This window comes from Carassius carassius, chromosome 22 (genome assembly GCF_963082965.1).
Source record: "Carassius carassius chromosome 22, fCarCar2.1, whole genome shotgun sequence".
NCBI lineage: Eukaryota > Metazoa > Chordata > Actinopteri > Cypriniformes > Cyprinidae > Carassius > Carassius carassius.
The window spans coordinates 6,759,283-6,786,967 of NC_081776.1; the positions used below are offsets into that span (position 1 = coordinate 6,759,283).

Sequence of the window (27,685 nt, forward strand, 5' to 3'; positions counted from 1 at the left end):
CATTTTTAACTGGTCTATAACTCTGCAAATGACAATGGAGTGGGATAAGTGGGATAATCAATGGTTTGCCATGCATAACAGGATTTGCACACCAAACCATTGATTATCCCTTTATTATATTATATTATATTATATTATATTATATTATATTATATTATATTATATTATATTATATTATATTATATTATATTATATTATATATATTATATTATATTATATTATAGCATGATCATTTATAACACATTTTTCAATAAAGTCCTCTCACTAGAGCAGATGACTCCAACATCTCGTCTATGAGAACATTCAGCTCGACTCCATGAAGAGATGGAACATTCTGAGAGTTTTGTTTCATTCCCGTCACAATCAAACACATCAGCCCAGATTTCACCACTTCCTTCTCCAAACCAGTCTGATCCCACAACAGACACAGCAGTCCCACAATTCAGCTGTCTACAGAGAACACTGGCAGCTCTCATATCCCAGCATGCATCACACACTGTGCCCCATTTACTGAAGTACTGACGTTCAACTCGACCAGAACAGATGTCAGGACCGTTTACCAGCTTGAGATCAGTGTAACCTAGACAAAGAACATGGTCTTAATGAAACAGAACAGGAAAGATAATTGTATGAATAATTATTAATTCTTTAGTTGGTTCTGTTGAATACAATCTAAGCAGGGCTTGACATCAGCATTTTTGTTCACCTTCGACTGTGGCTAGTGGTTTTCCAAAGTTACTAGCCACTCAGCATTTTCACTGACCACAATTTCGCTGTTAGGAAATGACATTTTATATGATTAAAGTTGACTATGGTATGCTAAAACACCGTAGCTAGATTTACAACTTCTTTGAATGCAAATGTCATGATTTAGTACATGATTCTCTGTGGTGGATCATATACCAGCAATTCTCAACCTGATTTCCACTTTTTTGTTCAACTGTCTTTTCTTTTCTGTTTCCATATATTTACAGGGTATCTGAAGGATTTTTAAAGTTAAGCCTTTTTTTTTTTTTTGTAGAGCTGCAAAAATAAAATGAATACCCTATGTGTGGGGTAGGACAATGCATATAGTAACATATTTCACCATAAAATAATATAATTTACAATTCAGATTAAAAATTGGGCATTGGGCGGTCCTTACTATCAAGCCATGTGTAATTCCGCAAGTTTGTTAACCTTAAAGGTTGCAAAGTGGATGTGCTTGCTACGGCTTTAAAAAAAAAATCCAGCTGGGCCTGGATACATAAGACAAAACACTTGTGCTGTGTTTTGACTTTTGAATCATACAGTGCTCATTATTCAATACAAACATAGTCTTTTGAAGATTAATCATCACATAAATTCATAGCCTATCATGATTCTTGTCTTTCCATCCCCAAATTTAAGACCTCTTGAAATTCTAACAGGCTTTTCATGTAGCATTTTAGAAATTTTATATTTAATACAACTAATTTTAGAGTTCTTCAGGACCCGCAGAAATCAACCGAAGATGCTAATGACTGTGTTACACATCACTACTGATATCCACCCACATTGTTAAAGTCAAGCCGTGTACAATTTTAGTATATTAAATAATACGATTTGTTTAAAAATTATACCAGAACACATCAGTTCCACATGATTGTCACAGGCGCAGTTTATATTATTTGATGTTGACGATGGGCAGCGCCGAATTAGTTTTTCATTTCCTTTGCACTGAATCTCTTGTGTCCACATCTGAGTGTCTCCTTTGTCAAAAGCAGCTGCTCCCAGCACCTGTACAGGAGCCCCACAGTCCAGCTCTCTACACACAACTTCTGCATCCTGCTGGTCAAAGACAGCGGCACACACTGACATCCACTTCTGATCATGAAGGATCTCTAGCCTCCCAGAGCACAGGTAAGGCCCATCAGCAAGTCTTGTAAATCGTCCATAGTTTATAGTTTCTGATTAAACACACAATACCATCTTTCACTATGATTATGATACAGAAATAAATCAATAGCAAGTACTTTAATTACTAAAAATTAGGACTGTAACAGTACGTAACAGTAACAGTAACAGTACTGTAACAGGGCAAATTCCAAATGGAAGTGATCATCCTTATCACCTTGGAGTGGAGACTAGTTTGGAGTGAGCAGGTCAAGTGTGTGCCATTATGTGGTAGTTTTGCAATCCACTTGGCAGAGAGAGCGACAATTACCTTGTTATCTTCAGCTAGCATGTTCCCGTGACGATGCAACATGGGCTGCATCTGAAAACTTAGGCAGCTGATTTGCTGCCTCGCTGCCGTATGAGGCAATGGCTTTGCAGGCGGTGTTTTTGCACAAAGGCACCTCATGAAACTGATTTCGGACAGGCTTCTAAGGCAACTTTCAGACGCCATCTTTATTTTTCGGCTTAACTGTCACAGAATGGAACGCACAAGATTATGGGATATCAAAGGAAGCTAAGGATACATCTATGCTGCCTTCAAAAATCGGCCAGATGAAGGCATCTCAGGAGACAGGAATGTACTCGGTTACTAACGTAACCTCGGTTCTCTCTAGAAGAGGGAACAAGTACTGCGTCTTAGCTAAGACGCTACGGGAAAAGTCTCTTTTCACAAATTCTGAAGCAAAAAATGATCCTTAATTTAGAATTTTTGTAAAGCGCATTTGCAGCAGTACAAAGCCATAGGCGAGATGGCTCGCTCGCTCATTGGCTGCTCTGCAGCAAGTGCACAGCCTATCGAGGGCAGGCTGATGCAATATCAGACCAAAAAGGACGCCTCGCGCCCATCACGCCACTTCCCGCCGAAACGGGTGTGGCCCAACCCTATAAAAGGAGCTCGAAAAGGCTGACTCACCTGATTTATTTAATCGCTGAAGCGAACCAGAGTGAATCGTACACACGGCAGAGAACGCAGTACTCGTTCCCTCTTCTAGAGAGAACCGAGGTTACGTTAGTAACCGAGTATGTTCTCTTACAAGAGTTCTCTCGTACTGCGTCTTAGCTAAGACGCTACGGGAACCCCATGTAAAACGCCGTGCGCGCAGGGATCACACACCAATAAACCTGAAGCAACACCCAGGATTTACAGTGCACAGTCACCCGAGGGACTCACAGAGAGCCCAGGACAGGAGAGAGGGGAAGCCCTCCGTCCCATATCTAGCAGCACCCGTAGATGCGGCAATACAATCATCACAGAGTCGAGGCAAGGCCTGACCAATGTGGCAATGCGGGTCTTACACAATACTGCCCATATAACAGTCGGCAGCGCATAACGCTCACAAACTCAGAATTCCCATCAGGGCCCTGATTCGGCTATACCGACAGCAGCCTTGCTTGCAAGGCGGGAACCTCCAGGTTATAGAACCTGATAAATGTAGACGGCGAGGCCCAACCTGCCGCCATACATATATCCTGCAAGGAGATCCCAGTAGACCACGCCCATGATGAGGCGACGCCCCTCATGGAGTGTGCTCTGACGCCCAGTGGGCACTGAAGGCCCCTGGAAGTGTAAGCTAACGCTATGGCGTCAACTATCCATCTGGATAGAGTCTGTCTCGAAACAGCCATTCCCTTGGAACGTCCACTGAACGAGACAAACAGCTGCTCAGTCTGTCGAAAGACAGTGGAGCAAGACACATAAGCTCTTAAAACCCTAACAGGGCAAAGAAGACTTGAGTCTCCATCCTCTCCTGACACCGACAGGGCAGACAGGGCAATAACCTGAGCCCGAAACGGCGTGTTGAGGGACTTTGGCACGTAACCGTGCCTAGGTTTGAGTATGACCCTTGAGTCATTAGGCCCAAACTCCAAGCATGACTGGCTCACCGAGAGCGCGTGCAGGTCACCCACACGCTTCACTGAAGCGAGAGCCAACAAGAATACCGTCTTGATCGACAGATGCTGGAGGCTAAAAAGGGGGACCCTTCATGGCCTCCAAAAACAATCGCGAGGTCCCATATAGGGACTGATGGAGGTCTGGGAGGATTCAGCCTCCTAGCTCCTCTAAGGAAGCGGATAACCAAATCGTTCCTTCCTATTGACTGACCAAACGCTGTTTCAGAAAACGCTGCGATGGCCGCCACATAAACTTTGAGCGTGGATGGGGCCCTGCCCTTATCCAACAGCTCCTGTAGGAAGGAGAGAACCTCCGTCACCTCACAACTAAGGGGTGAACATCCCCGAGCTGTACACCAGCTGGAGAACACCGAACACTTCGAGGCATACAGCCGTCGTGTCGACGGAGCTCTAGCTTGAGTGATGGTATTTAGCACTCCCACTGAGAGATCAGCGGGTAACCGTTGAGCGCCCACACATGGAGGGACCACAACTCCGGTTGAGGGTGCCAAATCAAGCCCCTGGCCTGTGAGAGGAGGTCCCTCCTCAACGGCACTGGCCACGGGGCGATGTCTGCTAACCGCATCAAATCTGGGAACCATGGTTGGTTCTTCCAAAAAGGTGCTACAAGCAGTATTGAACATCTCGTTTCTCTCACCCGTTCTATCACCTGTGGAAGGAGGGAGACGGGAGGGAAAGCATAAAGCTGGCATCTCCGTGACAGCGCACTTTCGTTCTTGGAAAAGAACGCGGGGCAGTGAGCGTTTTTGTGGGACGCGAAGAGGTCCACCTCCGCCCTGCCAAATCTCTCCCACAACAGCCGGACTGTTTGCGGGTGTAGAGACCACTCGCCCGTGGGAATGTGGTTTCTGGACAGCCTGTCTGGACCCAGATTCTGTAGCCCAGGCACATGAACTGCCCTCAGCGAGCGCAAGTTGCGCTGAGCCCAAACCAGGAGGCGTTCCGTCAGCCTGTACAGGTTTCGGGACCAGAGACCGCCCTGGTGATTTATGTAGGACACCACAGACATGTTGTCCGAACGGACTAAGACGTGGCGGCCCCTTGATTCGGGGACAAAAGCGCGTCAGCGCGTTCTCCACTGCCAGCATTTCCAGACAGTTGATATGTTGGAGCTTTTCCCGTTCTGACCACAGGCCAAAGGACGGTCTGCCCTCGAGCAGCGCTCCCCATCCCGAAGTGGAGGCGTCCGTCGACACCATCTTCACTTTCAAGGAAGTCCCCAGGTTTACACCTGATTGGTACCAGTCGTTTGCTGTCCAGGGTTTCAGGGCTGTAACGCAGCCCTGATTGACCTTGAGACGCAGTCGACCAGGTACCCGCGCTTTCAGCCAGAACTGCAGGGGGCGCATGCGGAGCAGGCCCAGCTGCAGAACCGGAGATGTCAAGGCCATGAGACCCAGCATCCTCTGACATTCTCTGAGCGAAACAGTCGCGCCGCAGCGGAGAGAACTCGCCGCGTGCTGCATGCTCAATGCGCTGTGGTGACAGCCGCGCCGTCATGGAACGTGAGTCCAGAGCTAAACCCAAAAACAGTATCGTCTGACTGGGGTTCAGCGAACTCTTCGCCCAGTTGACACTGAGACCGAGTCTCTCGAGGGGATCGAGTAAAACGGCCGTGTGCTCCGCTCGTGATTGAGCCAGAATCAGCCAGTCGTCCAAATAGTTCAGCACTCGCATGCCTCTGAGTCTGAGAGGAGCGAGCGCTGCGTCCATGCACCTCGTAAACGTACGAGGAGCTACGGACAAGCCGAACGGCAGGACTGTAAACTGGTATGCCTTGCCCTCGAAGATCGCTCCTCCTCGACCCCGTCCCAGCGCTTAACCGATTGAGGGAGGGCTGAGCGGGTCCCATGGGACTCGTGATGTCTGCGAGTAACTGTGGGCTGTAAGTGTGCACATTTACTGCTTTCGACTCGCTGTCTGCCTGGGCAGAGCGTACGTGCACGGGTTTCGTTTTTACAGAAACCACGCGCCGTGTGTGACATAGTGTTTGTGGGCACTGAGGAGTGGGCACGTTTACTATGTGGTGCACGTGACCGATCTGAGTCGATCTTATAGGCGCGAGCCCTGTGTGCAGGGCTGTGCTTACATGTGGAGATGGGCACTGAGGAGTGGGCATCGTCACTACATTTATAGTGGCTTTTGTGTGCAGGCAAGCGGGCACTCGTGCAGGCTTGCGCGTTGCCGAAGACGCTGAGACAGTCACAATTCTTGGAACTGCAACAGCGGCGCGCTTGGGTGAGAGCTCGGCCGCAGCGGAACTCGTACACCGGCGCTTTCCTAGCAGTGCTAGGATGCCTTCGGGGCTTCCGGCTTCACCGTAATCCTCTGCCGTGGCTCCCACGGCGCTGGGCGATGGCTGGAAGAGCGAGAACGGGGTCCCGAGCTGCGCTGCTGATGCTGTCGCGATGACGCAGCTGGAGGCGGTGGGCAAGACTGAGAGTTTTGTGGGGCCGGTCTAACGTGGCTCGCTAGAGCGCTTTGGCATGAGCGCTTTGGCAGGAGCGCTTTGGCAGGAAGTACTTGAACGCCTGTGACGCTTTCTGGTCCTCGACGAATCTCTCCACAAACTCGTTGACAGACGATCCAAAGAGGCCAGCAGGAGTCAGCGGCGCGTCGAGGAACGCAGCGCGCTCAGACTCCGCGATGTCGGAAAGCGTCAGCCACAAATGCCTCTCAGCCACCGTAGTGGAAGCCATAACCTGTCCCATGGCCTGTGCAGCGGACTTAGTAGCGCGGAGGGAGAGATTCGAAGCACTCCTCAGATCCGCGAGACAGATCGATTCAGGTCCCATCTCATCCAGCTTGCGGAGGAGATCGCCCTGGAAAATCTGCAGCGTGGCCATGGTGTGTAGCGCAGACGCAGCCTGCCCAGCAGCAGAGAAGATCCGTGCGAGCAGCGATGACGTCATGCGGCAGGCTTTCGATGGCAACGCCGCCTTAGTCCGCCGTCCAGCAGAGGGCGGGCAAAGGTGCGCTGCTATAGCCTGTTCCACCTGCGGAAGTGACAGGTAGCCTCTGTTTTTAGCATCGTCCAGTGTGGAGAATGCTGGTGAAACAGATGAACGAACTCTCGCCGAGAATGGAGCGTTCCAAGCTTTCGCCACTTCTTCGTGAAGCTCAGGAAGAAAAGGGGCGTGCTTTGAGCTGGGAGAAAGACGCTCATCTGGGAGAAAGCTACCATCCAGCCGGGAACGAGAAGGGGGCGCTGGTGCAGACGACTCGAGGCCGAGGCTCGCCGCGGCCAGCATGAGCACTCGCATCAGCTCCTTATTGATATCAGCTCGTCTGCTGGGCCTCTGAGCAGAAGGCGCGAGATCCACGGAGCTCGCCCAACCCTCACTGCCCGAAGCTAGCAGAGAGCACGTGTCCTCTTCCTCCAACGCGGCCCTGAGATCCACTTCCTCGGAGGACGCGGCGGCAGACAGCGGGCGCTGACCATCGGAAGCGATGCAGGGGAGGCCGGTGAAGCGGAGGGAACCGGCGAGCTCGGTAGAGCTGGAGGCGGTTCCAGTAAACGCTGAGAGCAGCGCTTTTTACGGCGCTGCGGCGCAGCGGAGGATGCAGGCTTAGAGAAGAACGCCCGGCGAGTCCTCAGAGTCACCATCGGCATTAGCTCGCAGTGAGGGCAGCCGCCATCAGCGAGCGCGAGTGCTGCATGGTCCTCACCCAGGCAGGAGACACAGATGACGTGACGATCTCCTTCGCTGAGCGGGGCTCTGCACGAGCCGCACGAAGGCATCTTTAAAAAGACGCAGCTCTTTTATGAGTGTGCGTCGCAGGGCGAACACACACAAGGATATATAAAGGATATAGCCGTCTCACCTATGGCTGTGTACTGCTGCAAATGCGCTTTACAAAAATTCTAAATTAAGGCTAATTTTTTGCTTTAGTATTTCGTGAAAAGAGACTTTTCCCGTAGCGTCTTAGCTAAGATGCAGTACGAGAGAACTCTCGTAAGAGAACTGAAGCTAACATTGAATTTGGACGTGTCTTGGTGCCTTCCTTCCTTGGAATGCATCCTCTGAATGCAGCACTTTTCAGTTTTCGTATGCAGCCATGGTGTCTATCAGCAGATGTTGCTGTTTTAATGTCATAAATGTATTTTTATTGTTGTAAGCATAACTGTTGCAAATAAACATACATTTTATATGTTGAAAAATTTGAACAAAAATATGTTCAAATTTTTAAAAAAAATATGCTTATATATTAAAACTAATGTGTATAAAACATTTTAAAATATAAAATGTATATTTTTTTATGCTGGTGTACATCAGCGAAGTGCTGTTTTGCAATAACGTAATATTTAGCCCCTCTAATGGGGAACCCGCCAAAAAAAATGTGTATTTTAACCCCTGGAATGCAATTTTTATCGGGACCCCCTCGACATGCATTGGGCTAGTGTAGTAGCTATTGGGTGTGGTTTGTTGTGAAAACCTGGCAAGCATGCTGTATTGTCAGGGGAACATGCCAGCTGAAGATAACAAGGTAATTGTCGCTCTCTCTGCCAAGTGGATTCCAAAAAACTACATAATGGCACACATTGCCCTGCTCACTCCATCCCTATCACCTTGGAGTGGAGACTAGTTTGATCACTTCCATTTGGAATTTGCCCATGAACCGTACGATACACAATATGCGTACTGTTACACCCCTACTAAAAATATATTAATTATCAATGAATTGTTCATGAAATGCTCTGAAACCAGTCAGTTAGTTTACATTGTATAAATTATGTTTATTAATGAAAGCCTGATCATTGATGCATTAACAGGCTGATGTATGGAGCAGCTCACCTGAGCAAAGGACTCCAGCATCTTCAGGATGACCACAGTTATGAACACCCCATCCTCTTGATCTACAATCTTTCAGAGTTGACTCCGATCCACTACAGGCCACATCATCCATCCAGATTGGTCCTGATCCTTGTCCAAAGTAAGCCCCATTTACTACATTTAAAGCCTCTCCGCATCCCATCTCTCTACACACCACTTCAGCATCAGTCTTATCCCAGTCATCACCACACACTGTTCCCCACTGACCATCATGATGCACCTCCACTCTACCACTGCAGGGACTGTTACCTCCAACCAACCTAACAGTGTTGAAATCTGTACATGAAAAAGAGAATTTAACCAAAAAGAGAGAGAGAGAGAGACATAGATGGTGGAGGATTTAACCACAGTAGCAGAACAGAAGTTACACAAATATTCATACATATTTTGAACTGGACAAATAAGAAAACAAATTATTTATTGTTGTTGTATTACAGTGTTTGACAATTGCGAACATACTCTTTCTGAAATTAAGGCTCCTTTTATTTAAACTTAACATATCTCCTGGAATACTAAACATTTATTTCCAACCTATTTTAACTCAACTATTTCTATTTCTATTGTAAAACAATACCAACCTGAATTGTAATTTCAGTAATAATTGTTTTAAAGGTTAAACATTGCCATTTTACCAGAACATTTAAGTCCCACGTTGTTTTCTTGAGAGCACTGTATGTCATGTGAAGTTGGACACAATCGAATGAATGATTCATTTCCTCTGCACTGAATCTCTTGTGTCCACATCTGAGCGTCTCCTTTGTCAAAATCAGCTGCTCCCAGCACCTGTACAGGAGCCCCACAGTCCAGCTCTCTACACACAACCTCTGCATCCTGCTGGTCAAAGGCAGTGTCACACACTGACATCCACGTCTGATTATGAAGGATCTCTAACCTCCCAGAGCAGTGAGAACCTCCAACAAGTCTGACTCCTGAACAATGAAAGAAAAATAATCATTGGTAACATTTCCTTCAAAATGCATACACAGATACTTCAGTAGGTTAGTGTTTTAGTAATATTTACTCAACACAGAAGACCATTTGTCACTATTATTATGATATAGACATAAAAATACAGCAAGTCAGTGTTAAAAACTTCATGACATTAAATTACCAAAATACAATGAGAAAAACTTTCATATAAACGACAATCACCTAGTTTATTTACTCAAAACAAAGTGCGATTTGGACACAATGTCCCCGTTTAAATTAGTTTGTGGATGGTTAGTACATAAGACAGAGTTGACAACATGCGCAAGAGTGGCACGACTGTTTAGTGAATTTGCTCCAAAAAGTATTGAAGATCACTCTCATTCACCTGAACAAATGACACCTGCATCTTTGCCATGATAACATCTGCTTTTACCCCATCCTGATGATCCACAGTTTTTCAGTGTAGATTCTGATCCAGTACATAATACTGTAGTCATCCAGATTGGTCCTGATCCTGATCCAAAACGAGCAGCACCCAGAGCATCTAGAGGTTCTCCACAGTCCAGCTCTCTACACACCACTGCAGCATCAGACAAATCCCAGCCATCATCACACACTGTTCCCCACTGACCTCTATGAAGAACCTCCACTCTACCAGCACAACGACTGTGACCACCAACCAACCTCACATTCACACTGTCTAAATAATGCACAAAGAGAATGAAATAAAACATTTTGAAAGACAGAGAGAAAGAAAATTTGAGATGCAAAAAGACACAAAATGATGATGAAAAAATACTACATTTTAAAGATGATTTAAAGGGATAGTAATTCTAACCTGCACACATCAGTCCAAAATCATTGTCATGCGAACAGTTGTCATGTGATGGTGATTTTGGACAGAGGTGAGTCTGAGACTCATTTCCTCTGCACTGAATCTCTTGTGTCCACATCTGAGTGACTCCTTTGTCAAAAGCAGCTGTTCTCAGCACCTGTACAGGAGCCCCACAGTCCAGCTCTCTACACACAACCTCTGCATCCTGCTGGTCAAAGACAGCGTCACACACTGACATCCACGTCTGATTATGAAGGATCTCTAACCTCCCAGAGCAGCGAGAACCTCCAACCAACCTGACACCTGAATAATGAAAGAAAAAGAAACATTGGTAACATTTCATAATAAGGTTCAAATTATTAACATCAGGTAATTAATTTGTTACCCAATGTGATAATGAACAAAAATATTAAAAAATAAAGTTTAATTTATCAGTATATTATTGTTCATTTAAATTCAGGAATATTCGTTATAAAAAAATATGTTAATTTATACAAAATCCTATGTTAAAATTGTATATAACATTTACCTAGATTAATAAATGTTGTAAAAGTATTATTCCTTGTTAGCTCATGAAACATATTCAATTTAACTCCATTGTAACATGTTTTCAGACATGAAACTATGGATGTCTGATGCTTATTTTAGACCTGGACATTATTTTTGTCATGAAAAACACTGGCAAATTTTAATACATTTTTTAACAACATAATTGTAGTCTTCGCTGGTCAACCATTAAGCAATTTTCATTCATTTTAAAAGAAAAACAAGTTCTAAATTTGGATAAAAAGTTCAAATAAATACAAATTTTAATGAGAGGATGATTTAAGGCAGGTGCTTCATCACTGAGGATAGGTTTGAAGTAGTTTACCTGAGCAGATGACTCCAGCATCTTCACTATGATAACAGTTATGTTTACCCCAACCTCTTGACCCACACATCTTCAATGTGGACTCTGATCCAGTACACATGACAGTACTCATCCAGATCGGTCCTGATCCTAGTCCAAAATGAGCATCACCCAGAGCATCTACAGGTTCTCCACAGTTCAGCTCTCTACACACCACTGCAGCATCAGCCATATCCCAGCTATCATCACACACTGCTCCCCACTGACCTCTGTGAAACACCTCCACTCTACCAGCACAGCGACTGTGACCACCAACCAGCCTCACATTCACACTGTCTAAATAATGGCAGATGTATAGGAAATAGAGGACAGAGGGAAACAAATATTAGGATTGAGCAGTAACACACGCACAAATGAAAAAAAAAAAAATTATTTTACTCAAAGAAAATGCATTCCAACCTGTACACACCAGTCCAACATCATTGTCATGTGAACAGTTGTTTTCATGTGATGGTGATGTTGGACAGACGTGTATCTGTGATTCATTTCCTCTGCACTGAATCTCTTGTGTCCACATCTGAGTGTCTCCTTTGTCAAAAGCAGCTGCTCCCAGCACCTTTACAGGAGCCCCACAGTCCAGCTCTCTACACACAACCTCTGCATCCTGCTGGTCAAAGGCAGCGTCACACACTGACATCCACGTCTGATTATGAACGATCTCTAACCTCCCAGAGCAGCGAGAACCTCCAGCCAGCCGGATTTCTGAATAATTAAAGAAAAAGAAACATTGGTAACACTTTATATTAAGGGTTAATTTGTTAACATCAATTAATGCATTCAGTATCATGAACACAATCGACAGTACACCATTATTTGAAATCATTCATTGATCTAGGTTAATGTTAAATGTACCAATCATTTTTAACTCATAGTTCTTCATCATGATGTATTAAAGTTAATGTATAAAAACTGCTATGTTTAAAAACAAATGTAAATTGTAAAATAAAAAAATAAAAAATGATGTAAACAAAAAGAGCTTTACAGAACATTTTACAAGAAAATGCTGTTTCAGTCTTTTTCATTTTATAAATTAGATTAATTAACAAAATAAGATTAATAAATGGAAACTCATGATTATTTACACTTAACCTCATTATGTGTTAACAAATATTAAATATACATTGTGTATAATGTTTATTTTAGAACTGGACATTATTTATCACATGAAAAAAAAAGTGGTAAATTTTTTAATCATATAAATATTAAGATTATTGGTCATCCATTAAGCACCATATATTAATGTAAAAACAAAAAATGTAAAAATTATTATATTTTTACTATTGATAAGAGGTTTAAGGCAAGTGATTCATCACTATGGACAGGTTTAAAGTAGTTTACCTGAGCAGATGACTGCAGCATCTTCACTATGATGACAGATATGTTTACCCCATCCTCTTGACCCACAGTTCTTCAGTGTGGACTCTGACCCCAAACACACGACAAAACTCATCCAGATAGGTCCTGATCCTGATCCAAAATGAGCATCACCCAGAGCATCTACAGGTTCTCCACAGTCCAGCTCTCTACACACCACTGCAGCATCAGCCAAATCCCAGTCATCATCACACACTGTTCCCCACTGACCTCTGTGAAGAACCTCCACTCGACCAGCACAGTGACTGTGACCACCAACTAACCTCACATTCACACTGTCTGTATATTTAACATACAGAGAGAGAGAATGAGAAATAAAGAAACAATAAAGGACAGATGGAAAAAATAGATATTGCAGAAACTGAGACATAAACAAGAAAACCACATACAATTTTTGTAAAAAAAAATATTACTGAAAGATTCATTTCAACCTGCACACATAAGTCCAACATCATTGTCATGAGAACAGTTCTTTTGATGTGATGGTGATTTTGGACAGAGGTGAATCTGAGACTCATCTCCTCTACACTGAATCTCTTGTGTCCACATCTGAGCGTCTCCTTTGTCAAAAGCAGCTGCTCCCAGCACCTGTACAGGAGCCCCACAGTCCAGCTCTCTACACACAACCTCTGCATCCTGCTGGTCAAAGACAGCGTCACACACTGACATCCACGTCTGATTATGAAGGATCTCTAACCTCCCAGAGCAGCGAGATCTTCCAACCAGCCGGACTTCTGAAACAACACACATCATGTAAATAGTAGTCTTTCGGATGAGATGTTAAACCGAGGTCCTAACTCTCTTGGTCATTAAAATCCCATGGTACTTCTCATAAATAGTAGGGGTGTAAGCCCAGTGTCCTGACCCAAATTGCCCTGTTAACCTTTGTCAATCATAGCCCCCTAATAATCCCCAACCACTTGATTGGCTCTATGACTTTCTTTCCTCTCCACCTGTAGCTGGTGTGTGGTGAGCGCACTGGCGCCATTGTCCTGTGGCTGCCGTCATTTCATCCAAGTGGATGCTGCACACTGGTGGTGGTTTAGGAGAGACCCCCCTAGATGATTGTAAAGCGCTTTGGGTGTACAACAATACACAATAAAGCGCTATATAAATGCATAATTCATTCAGTTGTTGTTTTTAGAAAGTATAGATTTTGTGTGTGTTTAGTTTAGTTTATGTTCGTAAAATGTGAACAATTTTCAGTGATTTCATAACTTGTAACAGCTCACCTGAGCAGATGACTCCAGCATTTTTACTATGATGGCAGCCATATTTACCCCATCCTTTTGATGCACATTTCTTCAGTGTGGACTCTGATCCAGTACACTCAACATAATTTATCCAGATTGTTCCTGATCCTGATCCGAATTGAGCATCACTCAGAGCATCTACAGGTTCTCCACAGTCCAGCTCTCTACACACCACTGCAGCATCAGTCAAATCCCAGCCATAATCACACACTGTTCCCCACTGACCTCTATGAAGAACCTCCACTCGACCAGCACAGCGACTGTGACCACCAGCCAACCTCACATTCACACTCTCTGTTAGTGCAACAGATGAATAAGACACCAAGAGAAAGAAACGGGGAATAAACAAGATTGAAAAAAAATGGGAAGAAAATAACAGCTTTAATAAATGAATTGCAGTAAAACTGTTGAATAATACTATCACATATAAATGTTTGATTTGATATTATTTTCGTCCTAATCTCCTTGAAGCATAAACCTACCAGAGGTGATGAGTTTTATAATATAGCACAGAAATATTAGCATCAGACAGCTCTCCATCATTTTCTGCTCATATTATTTTCATCAGCGCAAAACACAGCACAAGTTTCTCCTCTGCTCCCTCAAACACACTGAAGAAACTAGCTCCTGTCAGCCCCCTAAAGAGAGAGAGAGACTCACAGCTGCCAATGACACTCACTGTTACCTTATTAGACACAACAGAGGAAATCATCAAACACAATCAGTGACAAATCAGAGGAGGCATTTCTGATTTTCACCATATATATCAAAAGAACGTCAGCGCTGAACAGGACTCCTCCTCCTCCATATAGAGACTCTTCAGTGAAGATGCGCACACACACCTGCCAGAGGCAAAAATAGACACACATCATACGGGAGACATTAAAGATTTCAGAGAGAGGAAGCACTCCGGGATATTTACAGCATCAACACCTGCTGAGATACAGAGACAGATAAAGGCAAACTTTAAAAATATATTTCCCTCATACAATAAATAAATAAAAATTCAATAATTCAAATAATTATTAAAAAAAATGAATATCTATCTTAAAAAAAAAAAATACAAAATATAACTGCAGAATTACACAAATTTGTAACCCTGTTCCCTATTCTAGCATTATTATTATTGTTATTATTATTTATAATTGACCATTCAATTTTAATATTTATTGTTAGTAAATTTTAAATAAAATGCTTGCATTCATTGAATTTAAATTTTGGTATGTTTTAGCTTACCTCAAGGGCATCCAAGATGTAGTTGTCTTTATTTCCGCAGTAGTTTCCATTTTGATATTTTTAGGTCAAACCGTTCTTGTCTTTCACGCATATAATGCAGGTCTGTGGTCACCACCTCAAAGAGCATGCACAGAGAAGTCCAAATTAAACAATTTCCCATCGTAAATGTACACATTGTTGACATAAGACACGAAACGAGCGGTTTGTGTGAGAAAACGAACAGTATTTATATCGTTTTTACCTCTTATACACAACCACGTCCAAGTGATCTGAGGGCGCACGTGCTTCCTGGTGTGTGACGTGTGCGCGTGTTCTGGCTTACTGCGCAAGCGCCGGAAGGCACCGGAAGTGATCTCTCGCAGGTGTACATCACTCATTGTTTACACAGATTTCAGAAGTGTAACCTTTTACTGTGAAGATCTAAACATATTTAGACATACAGGAAATCACAATGAAAGACGATTTCGATATATCAACAGTAAGGCTGTGCAAAATTTTTTTATGCGTTTTTCATGCGCATCTTGTCAGGAAAGGCACTCCTGTGATTATTAGTATATCTCAAGCATGTGCGTTCAGATCAGGATTGCCAGGTTTTCAAAACAAAACCTGCCCAATTACTTCTCAAAACTAGCCCAATAGAATTTCGTTCCGGGCGATAAAATAAAAACTTTTTGGTGGGTTTCCCTTGGTAAAATTTGCATTTTAGGGGCTAAACATCAGGTTATTTGTGTTGGGGTCGCTTCATCCCGGGCACATGAAAAACAACCACAGACGTGGTAACACTGGTTGTCCTTCACTACACAGAGCTGTTCATTGACAATCTACACAAAATCGCTTTTTTGTGTAGCTTGCCAGTGGACTATGGCTCTGTGTAGTAAATACTGCTCCATCTGAACCAGTGTTGCCAAGTCAGCGGTTGTTTTTCAAGTCCGCGGGTTGAAGTGACCCCAATACCAATAACGTGATGTTTAGCCCCTAGAAATGCGAATTTTACCAAGGCCAAAAAACGTGTATTTTAACACTGGAAGCAATTTTACATCGGGGAACCTCCTGGAAACGCGATTGGGCTAGTTTTGAGAAGCAAGTGGGCAGGATTTGTTTTGAAAACCTGGCAACCCTGATCTGAATGCAAGTGCTGGAGATGTGCTTATAATCACAGGAGCGCCTTTACGAGATGAATCGAAATCGCATTTGATTTTTAGCACAGCCCTAATCAACAGACAACGTTTAATTTTTTTCACAACCATATTTATTTGAACCAGAATACACAGATACTCAGGAGCGATGGAGGAAGCATCCGCTGCAGCAGCACGTCTTCAAGCCTCAGAGAGACAGAGATCTCTTCAAAATTGGTGGTGTTTTAGTAGCAAGTGTTGTGAGATGCCAACAGAAGTGGAGAGCATATGTTGTCACGAATGGAACATAGCAATGCCACAACTACAAGACAACGAGGAGGACATTGACAGTATCGCATTACACACCTGCCTGACTGAAGATCCTGAGTTTTCTCCGGTGTTGAGCCACAGTGTTTTGCATGTTGTGTTTAATTTGCCACGACGTAATTTGAGGCGACGTCCAAGGCCCTCAGATCACTTGGACGTGGTTGTATACAAGAAGTAAAAACGATATAAATACTGTTCATTTTCTCACACAAACGTTTCGTGTCTTAGGCCATCAATGTGTACTTACGATGGGGAATAATTTGGACTTCTCTGTGCATGCTCTTTGAGGTGGTGATCATAGACCTGCATTATATGAGTGACAGACAAGAACGGTTTAAACTAAAAATATCAAAATTTAAACTACTGCGGAAACAAAGTCACCTACATCTTGGATGCCCTTGAGGTAAGCTAAAACATACTCAAATTTAATTTCAAAGTGAATTATCCCTTTAACAACACAGTATTAAGTATCAAGGGGATGTTAACTGTTGAACGAGGTAAATGTTATATATTATTTTCTATTGTGGACTATATGTAAACATCTTTTATGTGAAATATCTTAAGGTCAGTATAAGGTCAGTACTAAATAAAAAAACAACACACATTTTGTATGATGTTTCTTATTTTGGTAAAATAATGGACATTTTGCTGATTCTGAAAGGGGGATACAAACACTGGTACACAAACACTGCAGCTTATATTCAGCATCAAAACCTAAACCTGAACACAGATGATACAAGCACCGATGACTTCTGTAAGTCTGAATACTTCACTTACACAAACTTACTAGAATCAATTTCTCATGACTAATTTTAATGAATTTTACATTTTAATCTCACTGTTTCTGAATAAATGCATAATATAACTGTAAGTGGATTCTACTAATTTTGTTATTTCATTTTAAAATATGATTACACAATAGTATATTTACATTTATTAATTTAGCAGACGCTTTTATCCAAAGTGACTTACAAATAAGGACAGTGGAAGCAATCAAAAATAACAAAAAGAGCATTGATATGTAAGTGCTTTAACAAGTCTCAGTTAGCTTAACACAGTACACGTAGCAAGGGCTTTAAAATAATATAATAAATAAAAAGAAAACAGATAGAATAGAAAAAGAATCGAGCAAGCTAGTGTTAGAGGTCTTATGTATACACACACACACACACACACACACACACACACACACACAATTGCATAATAAATGAAAATAAAATAGAATACAAACAAAAAGAAAGGTAGTTAGATTTTTTAAGAATATAATTAGAATAATGAGTGCTAAAGTTAGAGGGTCAAATAAAGATGGAAGAGATGGGTTTTAAGCCGATTCTTGAAGATGGCTAAGGACTCTAGGTAGCTAAGGCTGCTCGGATTGAGTTGGGGAGGTCTTCCACCAGGAGGGAACATTTAATTTAAAAGTCAGTAAAAGTGACTTTGTGCTTCTTTGGGATTGCACAATCAAGCTCGTTCACTTGCAGAACGCAAGCTTCTAGAGGGCACATAAGTCTAAAGTAATACATGTAGGTAAATGGTCCAAGAACTGAGCCCTGAGGCACCCCAGTAGTTACAGTAGATGTTGTGACTTGGACACCTCACCTCTCCAAGATACTTTGAAGGACCTATTAGATACGCAAGACTCAAACCACTGAAGTGTGGTTCCTGAGATGCCCTTTGCCAGTAGGGTTGATAGGAGGATCTGGTGGTTAACCGTGTCAAAAGCAGCAGACAGATCAAGCAGGATAAGTACTGAAGATTTGGATTCCGCTCTTGCCAGTCTTAGGGATTCAACAACTGAGAGCAAGGCAGACTCAGTTGAATGTCCACTTCTGAAGCCAGATTGGTTGCTGTCAAGGACGTTGTTGTATGTGAGAAATGTAGAGACTTGAACGAACACAGCTCGTTCAAGTGTTTTTGCAATGAAAGGAAGAAGTGAAACTGGTCTCTAGTTCACTAAAAGAGATGAGGGATGAGGGTGGGTTTCTTAAGTAGTGGAGTTATACGAGCCTGTCTAAATGATGAGGGGAAAACACCAGTGTGGAGGGATGTGTTAATGATGTGAGTGAGTGCAGGTACAACTGCAGGAGAAATGGCTTGAAGGAGATGAGATGGAATAGGATCAAGCGGACAAGTAGTAGGATGATTAGAAAGGATGAGTTTGGAGAATTCTGCCTTGGAGAGTGAAGAAAATGATGTAAATGAGTGTATGTTTGCTGGTGATATGAGCTTGACTGGTTGTGGTGTGGAAAATTGTGCACTGATATTTGTAATTTTATTAATAAGAAACCTGGACAGACTGTTTGGATTAGGGACCAATCTATCTCTGGGAAAGTGATCAGACAGCAGGCCCCAAGGTCATTTGTCGTGAAAACCTCACAGGGTAAAATTCAACGCAACAGACGTGCATTGGTGCGACTCCACCACCCTGAAACGGACAAGGAGCAAGCAGTCGATTGGCCAGAGTTATTTGAGGATGATCGCTAGGGTTGGGTATCGTTTAAATTTGAACGATTCTGAGTCCGATTCCGATTCCTTGTTTCGATTCCGGTTCCCAACGATTCTCGATTCCGATTCTTTTAAGAGGCAGGGTCAAAAAAAGTTTAAGATATTTTAAATGAGCTTAGCTAATCAACTGTCTTTCTGAAGAAAATAGTCTGACCTTCTCAATCAATTTGAATTCTATGACATATTATTACATATTATACTACATATTATTTTTTGTATGTATTGTTTTACTTACCGGATTCGGACTGCCGTGTAGTCACTGCGGTGCCAGGCTGGGGGTCGGAGCCAGAGGAAGAGGCAGTGGAGGACAGTCGGCGCAGCGCGTCAAATACAGGGCACACATTTACTTGCACTCCATGACATCGGAGGTGCTTTATCATGTTTGATGTGCACCCTCCTATGCACGAAACAATCTTGCTGCAAATGTTGCATTTTGCCGAGATTTCGTTTTGTTTCGAAAAGTGAAGCCACACTTTGGACCGCCGACGCACGCTGTCCATGTTCGATCGCTCGTTATACCAAAACTTCCGGTGGACACTTCTTCGTTGGTGTTCAGCGGTTTCTTCTTCAGGTCGGCGCCAGGCGGACTGTGAATCGAAACTTTTTTTTCTCTTTCTTTTAAGCTTTAGGAATCGAAACTAGGAATCGAAATTAAAACTTTTGAACGATACCGGGAAAATCGCGAAGCTAGTCCCGGTTCCACTCGAAACTCGATTCTCGATACCCAACCCTAATGATCACATACCTAACAGCCAGATGCCAACAGTCCATCAACCATCTCCAAGTTTGCAGTCTGCCATACCTACCCGACATGGAACTTATACAATGTCGAAACGTTTGTCTGTTCCACAAAGAAGAATGAAGAATGAGTACACAATGTTTAAAAAAAAAAAAACACAGATATTGTACAGTAACGTGAAAGAAAAAAATGTGATAAAAGATGTTCTTAAAGAAAAAATGATATTTGATATTAGAGAAGCATGGCATGTGCTTAAAATTGGTTAAAATGGTTACAGTATGTTTATTATTTTACAAATAGTAACACTTTGGGGTTCACAAAGTTCATTGTTTTGGGAAAGAGGAGATGTAGTGATATCTGATTAGTGAGCCCCTAAGCAGGGGGTTTTGACACTGTGCGAGTGTTCAATAAAGTTCAGTTTCGTACCTGCTATGCTGTGTGATCAGTACGCTGTCTCGGCTCATCCCTGAATGCAACAAAAAGTTTAGGGGAAGGAAGTGAAGATGAAACCATTGCAGATATTTTAAGAGGGTAGGTAACAGTAACTGAATGAGATTCAAAGGACCTGTTTATACCCAAAGATGGTAAACGATTAAATTTCCAATCATTAGAGATGAGCAGACAAGTCTACTTCCACCTCTTCCAGTCAAACGGGGGGAGAGGGATTATTTTTCATTTAATATAAACTATATTTTGCTAAAGATATTCTGATGTGCTTTTAATAAATTAAATATGAATTAAATGTTAATTAATTGGCTATAACTTGGAGGATAATAAAATAATAGCAATAATCACGTGTTTAATGCTGCAATTATGTATTTTTTCCAGAAGATGACAGCAAAACGTTTTATTTTTATTTTAAAGAGGCGCAAACAAGAGTATTGTCACTGTCAACATACAATATGCAATATACAATATACAAAAATAAAAAATAAAAAAAAATAATACAACTTGTATTTCTTTATGCATAATTGTATTTTTTCCTCATTTAATTATTTTTCATTTATACATTTATTTCCAGATTTATTTATTATTTATGTATTTGTTACATTTAAATAAATGTGAACATTTTAATATATATATATATATATGAATGATTAAATATTTTCTTTATTTACTTTTCTTAATTAGACACTTATTTCACACACAAACACACACACACACACACACACATATATATATATATATAATGTAATTATACATACATATGGAAATATAGAAATCAATTTGAGTATTGAAAAGCACCTTATGTGTGTCACAGTCTTCAGCTGGTGTGCCCGGGGGGGCCACCATATGTGAGTGTTGTGTTTGTTGCATGGTGCCATGTGCTCTGTCCTGTCTATTTTCTTACCCCACCTATCTTGTCACTTCATTAATATTTTAGTTGCTCCGATTGTTTCTCCCTTGCTCCCGGACTCATTACCTTCACTCCGCACAGCTGTTTCATCCATACACACACTTACACACACCTGGTGCCCATTGTCAATGAGTATATATTCTCCAATCTCACAACCACTCTGTCTGGCTGGATTAATTGCGTATGGTTTCACGTTTTGCATGTCAGCTGCTTCTGCTCTTGTCCCTGTGATTTGTTTCTGTTTTCTTTTTGCCTTGTTGGCCTTTTGTTCTCATTAAAGTAATAATTTCAATTCAATTTTTTTTCCCTAATGAATAAAGTTAAAGAAATATCTTACCGTTAAGCATTACTTACAAAAATGTAAGAATATCCTGCTCTTTTTGTGAATCTTTGCCTGAAATGATAAGTCATTTGATTAGAGATTGTCTTTTTACTTTGTACTTTTGGAGTAATATTAATGGTTTAATTAATTAGAAAGTATGCATACATGCATGTGATGTTTCTATGATTTTTTAATTATTTATTTTTTGTAATTAAAAATAAAAATATGGTCAAAATGAATTTCTTTCTTGTGTTTATTGTTAAGTTTTACCAGGGATAGACACTGTCGGCCCTGGAGTGCTGATGTCCTGTAGAGTTTATCTCAAACCCTAATCAAACACACCTGACATTTTAATATATTGTAGAAAAAGATTATATAATAACAAAAATGCACAGTCATCATCTCACACTGTGACCATCAAGATGAACCTCCAGTCAGCAGCAGAGAAACTACTGCTACCTAGCAACATCACTTTTTCTGTACAAGTACAAATAGTGAATTAAGTCTATATATTAATAGGTAAATTATGCTCTCGTAATCTTGAAAATAAAACGTAATGTCTTTAAAGTCTGTACACAGTCATTGTTATTTGTCTGAATAGGTTAAAATGTGTGTATTGTATTTCCTAACTGAGTAACATCTGTTTCAGACTCATCAAGACTGAGCTAATTCTATAGCGTTTCCATAGAGGTAACGTGTTGTAAGTAATTATTAATTTAACCAACATTTAAATCATTAACTGCTTCAAAATACATACTGTAAACAAAATTACTGAAAAACCTGCAGTTAGCCTACTGAACTAATTAAAACAATATTACAAATTAATAACATAAGCACAGTGAATAACTCTACACAGTGTATATGTTACAAAGCATACACTTTTATTCAGATTTCATAATGAGACCTTTGACATTTGTAATACACATGTTGAGATGTCTTGTCCTGTCGGCTGATCAAATGTTCGTTAAGTAATTTATATGAATGTAACTTTTTAATAAGCAGGGGAAATTCCCAACATTATACAACCATTTACAGGCTTAGGACGCTTGCATTGTAAGAATGTACAGTGAGACTTTAGATATAAAAATGCTGACTCGTTAGGTGACGTTTTCTAATTAAATTTATACGATTTACTAATTACTCAGTAGAATATGTGAGAATTCTAGAGCAAAGCAATATGGCAGAGTGGTGGCTTCATTTATTATGAAGTTTCAAACAAAACATTTCTGGCAGAAATTTCAATTGTATAATTCAATACAGAAACATAAAAGTACAATAACGAAACACTGTTGGTGTAACAAAACAACTGAAAAGAATTCAGTTTCTTCTTGTTTTCCTGGTTTCTCCTCCACATCATCATAGTCTGTTATTGGAAAACAGGAGGAAATTTATGTATTAATACATACATTAAAATGCATTATAATAAATATTAATATTAGCAGTAAATTTAAATGCGATTTCATGATAACAGAAATTGATAATATAAAGTGAATATAAAGACTAAACAAAGGTTTTAATAACATATATATATATACATATACATACATATACTCTGTGACATTCTTCACATCATCATACTCCTCATGAACACCCTCTGAAATCAATGCGTTTTATTTTATTAATTACATGAGAAAAAACCTATATCAGGGGTGTCCAATCCTGCTCCTGAGGGCCACTGTCCTAACCACAATCAAACACACTTGAACCATTTGATCAAGGTCTTCAGGGTTAGAAACTTGATAGGTGTTTTGGGACAAGATGGAGCTAAACTCTGCAGGAATCTGGCCCTCCAGGAGCAGGTTAAGTCATCACTGGACTACATACTTTATATGGCATGAAATGTGAAGAAAAATAAGGGGGAAAATTATATAAATTAAATCACACACCTGGTTTATCACTGGACAACCAGTGATAAATGACAATGACAACATAATCAGTTTTCTGGTAAACCATCTACAACAAAAACAATAAGAAATTAACTGCATCCATCAGTTAAAACACATATATATTAAAATATGCAGTCTACCTTGAAAAAGGTCTATAAACAAACAGGTTTACGGTTCAGAGGCCCGAAACCTTAAAGAAAGGAAACCCATCAATTAAAGTCACTGACCTGTCATTTTTATTTTTGACCTGTAAATGTTTTAATTTTCTCCATAGTGATGGAAACATTATGGTATTTAGATGTGACCCCTTCTGCAGATTTTGCTTAAATAAACATACAAATGAATAAATGAATGAATTAAACCATATCTAAATTTTGTGTTGAATAGTGCACTGTACATAATTTCATTCAAAGTAGAGTGCTAAGTGCTTGCTAAGTAAATGTTTTTAATTAATTACATGCATTACACAACATACATAGGCTTCTGTATGTAGCAGGTAATGTGTATTTAAAGGGAAAGTTGACCCAAAAATTTTAATTCTGTCATTAATTAATCATCCTCATGTCGTTCCAAACCTGTAAGACCTCGTTCCTCTTCAGAACACAAATTAAGATATTTTTGATGAAAGCTTTCTGACCCTGCTTAGATAGCAATGCAACCAAAATGTTTCCAGGCCCAGAAATGTAGTAAGGACATTGGTAAAATAGTCCAAGCTACAAGAATACTTTGTGTGCAAAGAAAACAAAAATTAACGACTTTATTCAACACTCTTCTCCTCCAAGTCACTGTCCTCTGCCATTATTGAGAGTAGAATGACACATGTGTGTTCCACTGATGTCACATGGACTATTTTATTGATGTCCTTACGGTGTTTCTGGGCCTGGGAACATTTCAATTGCATTGCTATCTATCCAGGGTCAGAAAGCTCTCTGATTACATCAAAAATATCTTAATTTGTGTTCAGAAGATGAACAAAGGACTTATGGGTTTGGAACGACATGAGGGCGAGTAATTAATAACAGAATTTTTTGGGGGGGGGTCAACTAACCTGAAAGAAGCTCATCAGCATCTTCACATCCAGAATGCTATTCTTCAGAAAGGACACTTCCTCTTATGAAGTAGAACCATTAGACACATTCAGAATCACAAATCAACCGAAACCCCACTTCCTTTGGATCATTCAACACCAACTCTATATCATTTAAAAAAGAACACTCAACGTCCCACAAATGAATGTGTTTTGTTCCACTCATCCCTCAAAATTAAGTGATTATCTTCTTGACCTAAACAATGACACTTCATGACAGACACAATGACACTTACTCACCCCTCTAAATGAAGAGACTGTTTCTGTGCTGAATCTCCTCATAAACGGCCTCAGACATCGTCCTGTGTCTCCTCTTTGAGAGAGCTGTGAGTGTAGACAGACAAACCTGCTGTCAGTTCACAACACATGACTGATCACACACTGAATAAGACTCAATATGACAGTCTCTGGATCTCTCGTACCTCTCCTCATCACTCTGTTCTGCTGAATCAGTAGAAGCAGTGGCACTAAGAGCAGTAAGAGCACAACTCCCAAAACAATCACAAGCACTGGGGGAGACACTGGTGGAGGAGTTTGTGAAGGAGAGACTGATGTGTAGCGCACTGGAGGAGAAACTGGAGGAGAAGCTGATGATGTTGTCGCAGGAGTAGTGGACACTGACACATCTGACAAAACAGACACAAACACATTAAAGTCATGCTTATACACAAATAGTGACCCTGGACCACAAAAACTGTCGTATGGGTAATTTGTTTTTTTTATTGAGATTTATACATAATCTGAAAGCTGAATAAATAATAATTTTCAAATCCATTGATGTTTGGTTTGTTAAGATATAACAATATTTGGTCAAAATACAAACAATGTGAAAATCTGGAATGAGAGGATGCAAAAAAAAATCTAAATATTGAGAAAATCCCCTTTAAAGTTTTCCAAAATCAGTTCTTAACAATGCATATTACTAATCAAAAATTAAGCTTTGGTATATTTACGGTAGGAAATTTACAAAATATCTTCATAGAACATGATCTTTACTTAATATTCGAATGATTTTTGGCATAAAAGAAAAATCGATAAATTTGATATTCCTGTGTTTGATGTGACCTGCACAGGTGAGTCCAGCGTGCTCTTTGCGTGAGCAGTCAGTGTGGTTATTGAGGGAGAGAGGACAGTCCAACAGGTGAATCTCATTCCCTCTGCACTCGACTCTGTTCAGCCACACAACACCTTCACCAGCACCAAAGACTGAATTCCTATCAGCCCTCAGTGCTGCTCCACAACCCAGCTGCCTGCAGACCACCTGAGCATCGCTGATGTCCCAGTGATCATCACAGACTGAGCCCCACACAGTGTTATGATACACCTCTAGCCTCCCAGAGCACCGGCCGTCCCCTCCACTCAGTCTGAGAGGAAGATGGTCTGAAATAAAACGTAGAGACTCATCAGTTATCACTTACCAGCCAGTTCAACAATTCACAACTATATACTGAATAAAAAGCAGTTAGCCATTCATTTATTATTGCTCTTCTTACTAAAACAAAACCTACTCACTTGAACACTGTCTCTGGTGAGGAGATGCTGAACATGTCAGAGGACTCTGTGGAGACTCAGGACTCTCTTTCTCTGCGATTATAGCATGCAAGAATTAACGAACATCTGATTTAGATGGAAACTAAACTTATGAAAACTCAACAACAAGCAAAACTATTTATTTTGCTATTTGCTATTATATAATTAAAATGAGTCTTACCAAAGCAAGTGATATTGGCCACCTCATTATCATAACATTTGTTCTGGCTCCAGGGTAAAGATGGACACTGCCACAATATCCCATCGTGTTTTCGACAATTAAGATGATCTAACCAATTAGGAGTAGATCTAAGTCCCTCTGAATATCTTGGTTCACTGCCAGATCTTCCACAGTTCAGCTCTTGACAGATCAGACTCGTTGTGTCTCTGTCCATCTGGTTGTAACACACATTACCCCAGGATCCATTGTAGAAAACCTCCACTTTCCCTTCACAGCCCTCAGTTAACCGGATCTCCTTAAACTCTAGATGGGAAAGTGTGAATTAATACAATTGTATTCAGGTTGTACTAAACCTGTGTTGAAGACAATTCTAATGCATGCTGCAATCACTGACAGCATTTAAAAATATTCCTGGACCCAATATGTTTTTAAATGTAGGATATTTCTTTGAAAAACATTCCCATTACAGTACTCTTTACCTGAGCACACAACTCCTACATCCTCCTTGTGTTGACAGTCATGTTCTCCCCAGCCTGGAGAAGAGCAGCTCCACAGGGACGTCTCATTCCCCTCACACTCCACCTCATCCAGCCATATGTGTCCAGAACCAGGACCAAACCAGGCTGGTACCTGCTGGTTACTGAGGGCCACTCCACACTGCAGCTGTCTGCACACCACATGAGCATCTTTAATATCCCAGGAGTCATCACACACTGTCCCCCATGAGCCGTTGTGAAAAACCTCCAGCCTCCCTGCACAGTCTCCCCCAGAACCCACCAGCCTGATGGACCCCCGGCCTGATTTCAGAGACAGAAAAACACTTTATTGATCACAAACAACTGAAGAATCTGTCCAGATGTTTATAATCTCACCGATGCAGGTGATTGACAGTTGTTCTGTGGAGCTGCAGTTGAGAGTTTGTGGAGATCTGCAGTTCCCCAGATGAGCTTCACTCCCAGAGCACTGGAAGCCCGTCACACACTCATGACTGTGTTCAGGACTGGATGAAGAGGAGCTGTAGAAGTTCAGCACAGAGCCACAGCCCAGCTGTCTGCAGACCACAGAGGATTCAGAGAGACTCCAGGAGTCCAGCAGAACTCTCCTCCAGACCTGATGGATGAAAACTTCCACCTCCCCCTCACACGGTCTCTCTCCAGACAACCGCACCAGACCGTCATGAAGAGCCAGAGCGGAATCTGAGTGAAAGATCTGACATTTTACTAAAATACTGCAAATGTGTTAAAGACCACAGAGGAACTTTATAGCTTTATATCAATATTACATTTTATATAATTAAATTTAAAACTTAAATTACACAAGCATTAATCTTCAGTGTGAAATTTATATGGGAATACATACATTTTGTGTAAGATTAATTCTTCCAGTAGCATAATGTCAGTAAATGTTCCAGTAATATGAACTTTATACTATT

The 27,685-nt window shown here is 41.3% G+C and overlaps 2 protein-coding genes across 2 annotated transcripts in view; both read right to left on the reverse strand.

Annotated features, from left to right (window-relative positions):
* Positions 1-233: 233 nt before the first annotated feature.
* The window catches only part of LOC132098559 (deleted in malignant brain tumors 1 protein-like), a 66,840-nt gene continuing 39,388 nt past the window's right edge, over positions 234-27,685 (reverse strand). Inside the window, exon 11 of the mRNA XM_059504632.1 lies at positions 234-580. Within this exon, the coding sequence (XP_059360615.1) occupies positions 234-580 (347 nt within the window). The remainder of the gene's footprint in view (positions 581-27,685) is intronic.
* si:ch211-161n3.3 (deleted in malignant brain tumors 1 protein) lies at positions 1,412-13,447 on the reverse strand. Its single transcript, XM_059505034.1, has 8 exons — positions 13,147-13,447; positions 12,926-12,994; positions 11,303-11,431; positions 10,435-10,734; positions 9,982-10,296; positions 9,299-9,595; positions 8,628-8,942; positions 1,412-1,928 (listed from the first exon to the last, which is right to left on the reverse strand). Exons 1-8 carry the CDS (start codon positions 13,382-13,384, stop codon positions 1,546-1,548), a joined length of 2,046 nt encoding a protein of 681 aa, XP_059361017.1. The 5' UTR covers positions 13,385-13,447; the 3' UTR covers positions 1,412-1,545.

Excerpts from the sequence above, each read along its gene's own strand:
- si:ch211-161n3.3 (XM_059505034.1), bottom strand. The coding sequence starts at position 13,384 with ATGTCAGTGTGTGACGCTGTCTTTGACCAGCAGGATGCAGAGGTTGTG. Across the intron at positions 10,297-10,434 it reads TTTTGGACTGATGTGTGCAG|ACAGTGTGAATGTGAGGTTG; the intron begins GTTAGAATTACT and ends TGCATTATTTAG. Across the intron at positions 1,929-8,627 it reads TGCTGGAGTCCTTTGCTCAG|AAACTATAAACTATGGACGA; the intron begins GTGAGCTGCTCC and ends GTGTTTAATCAG.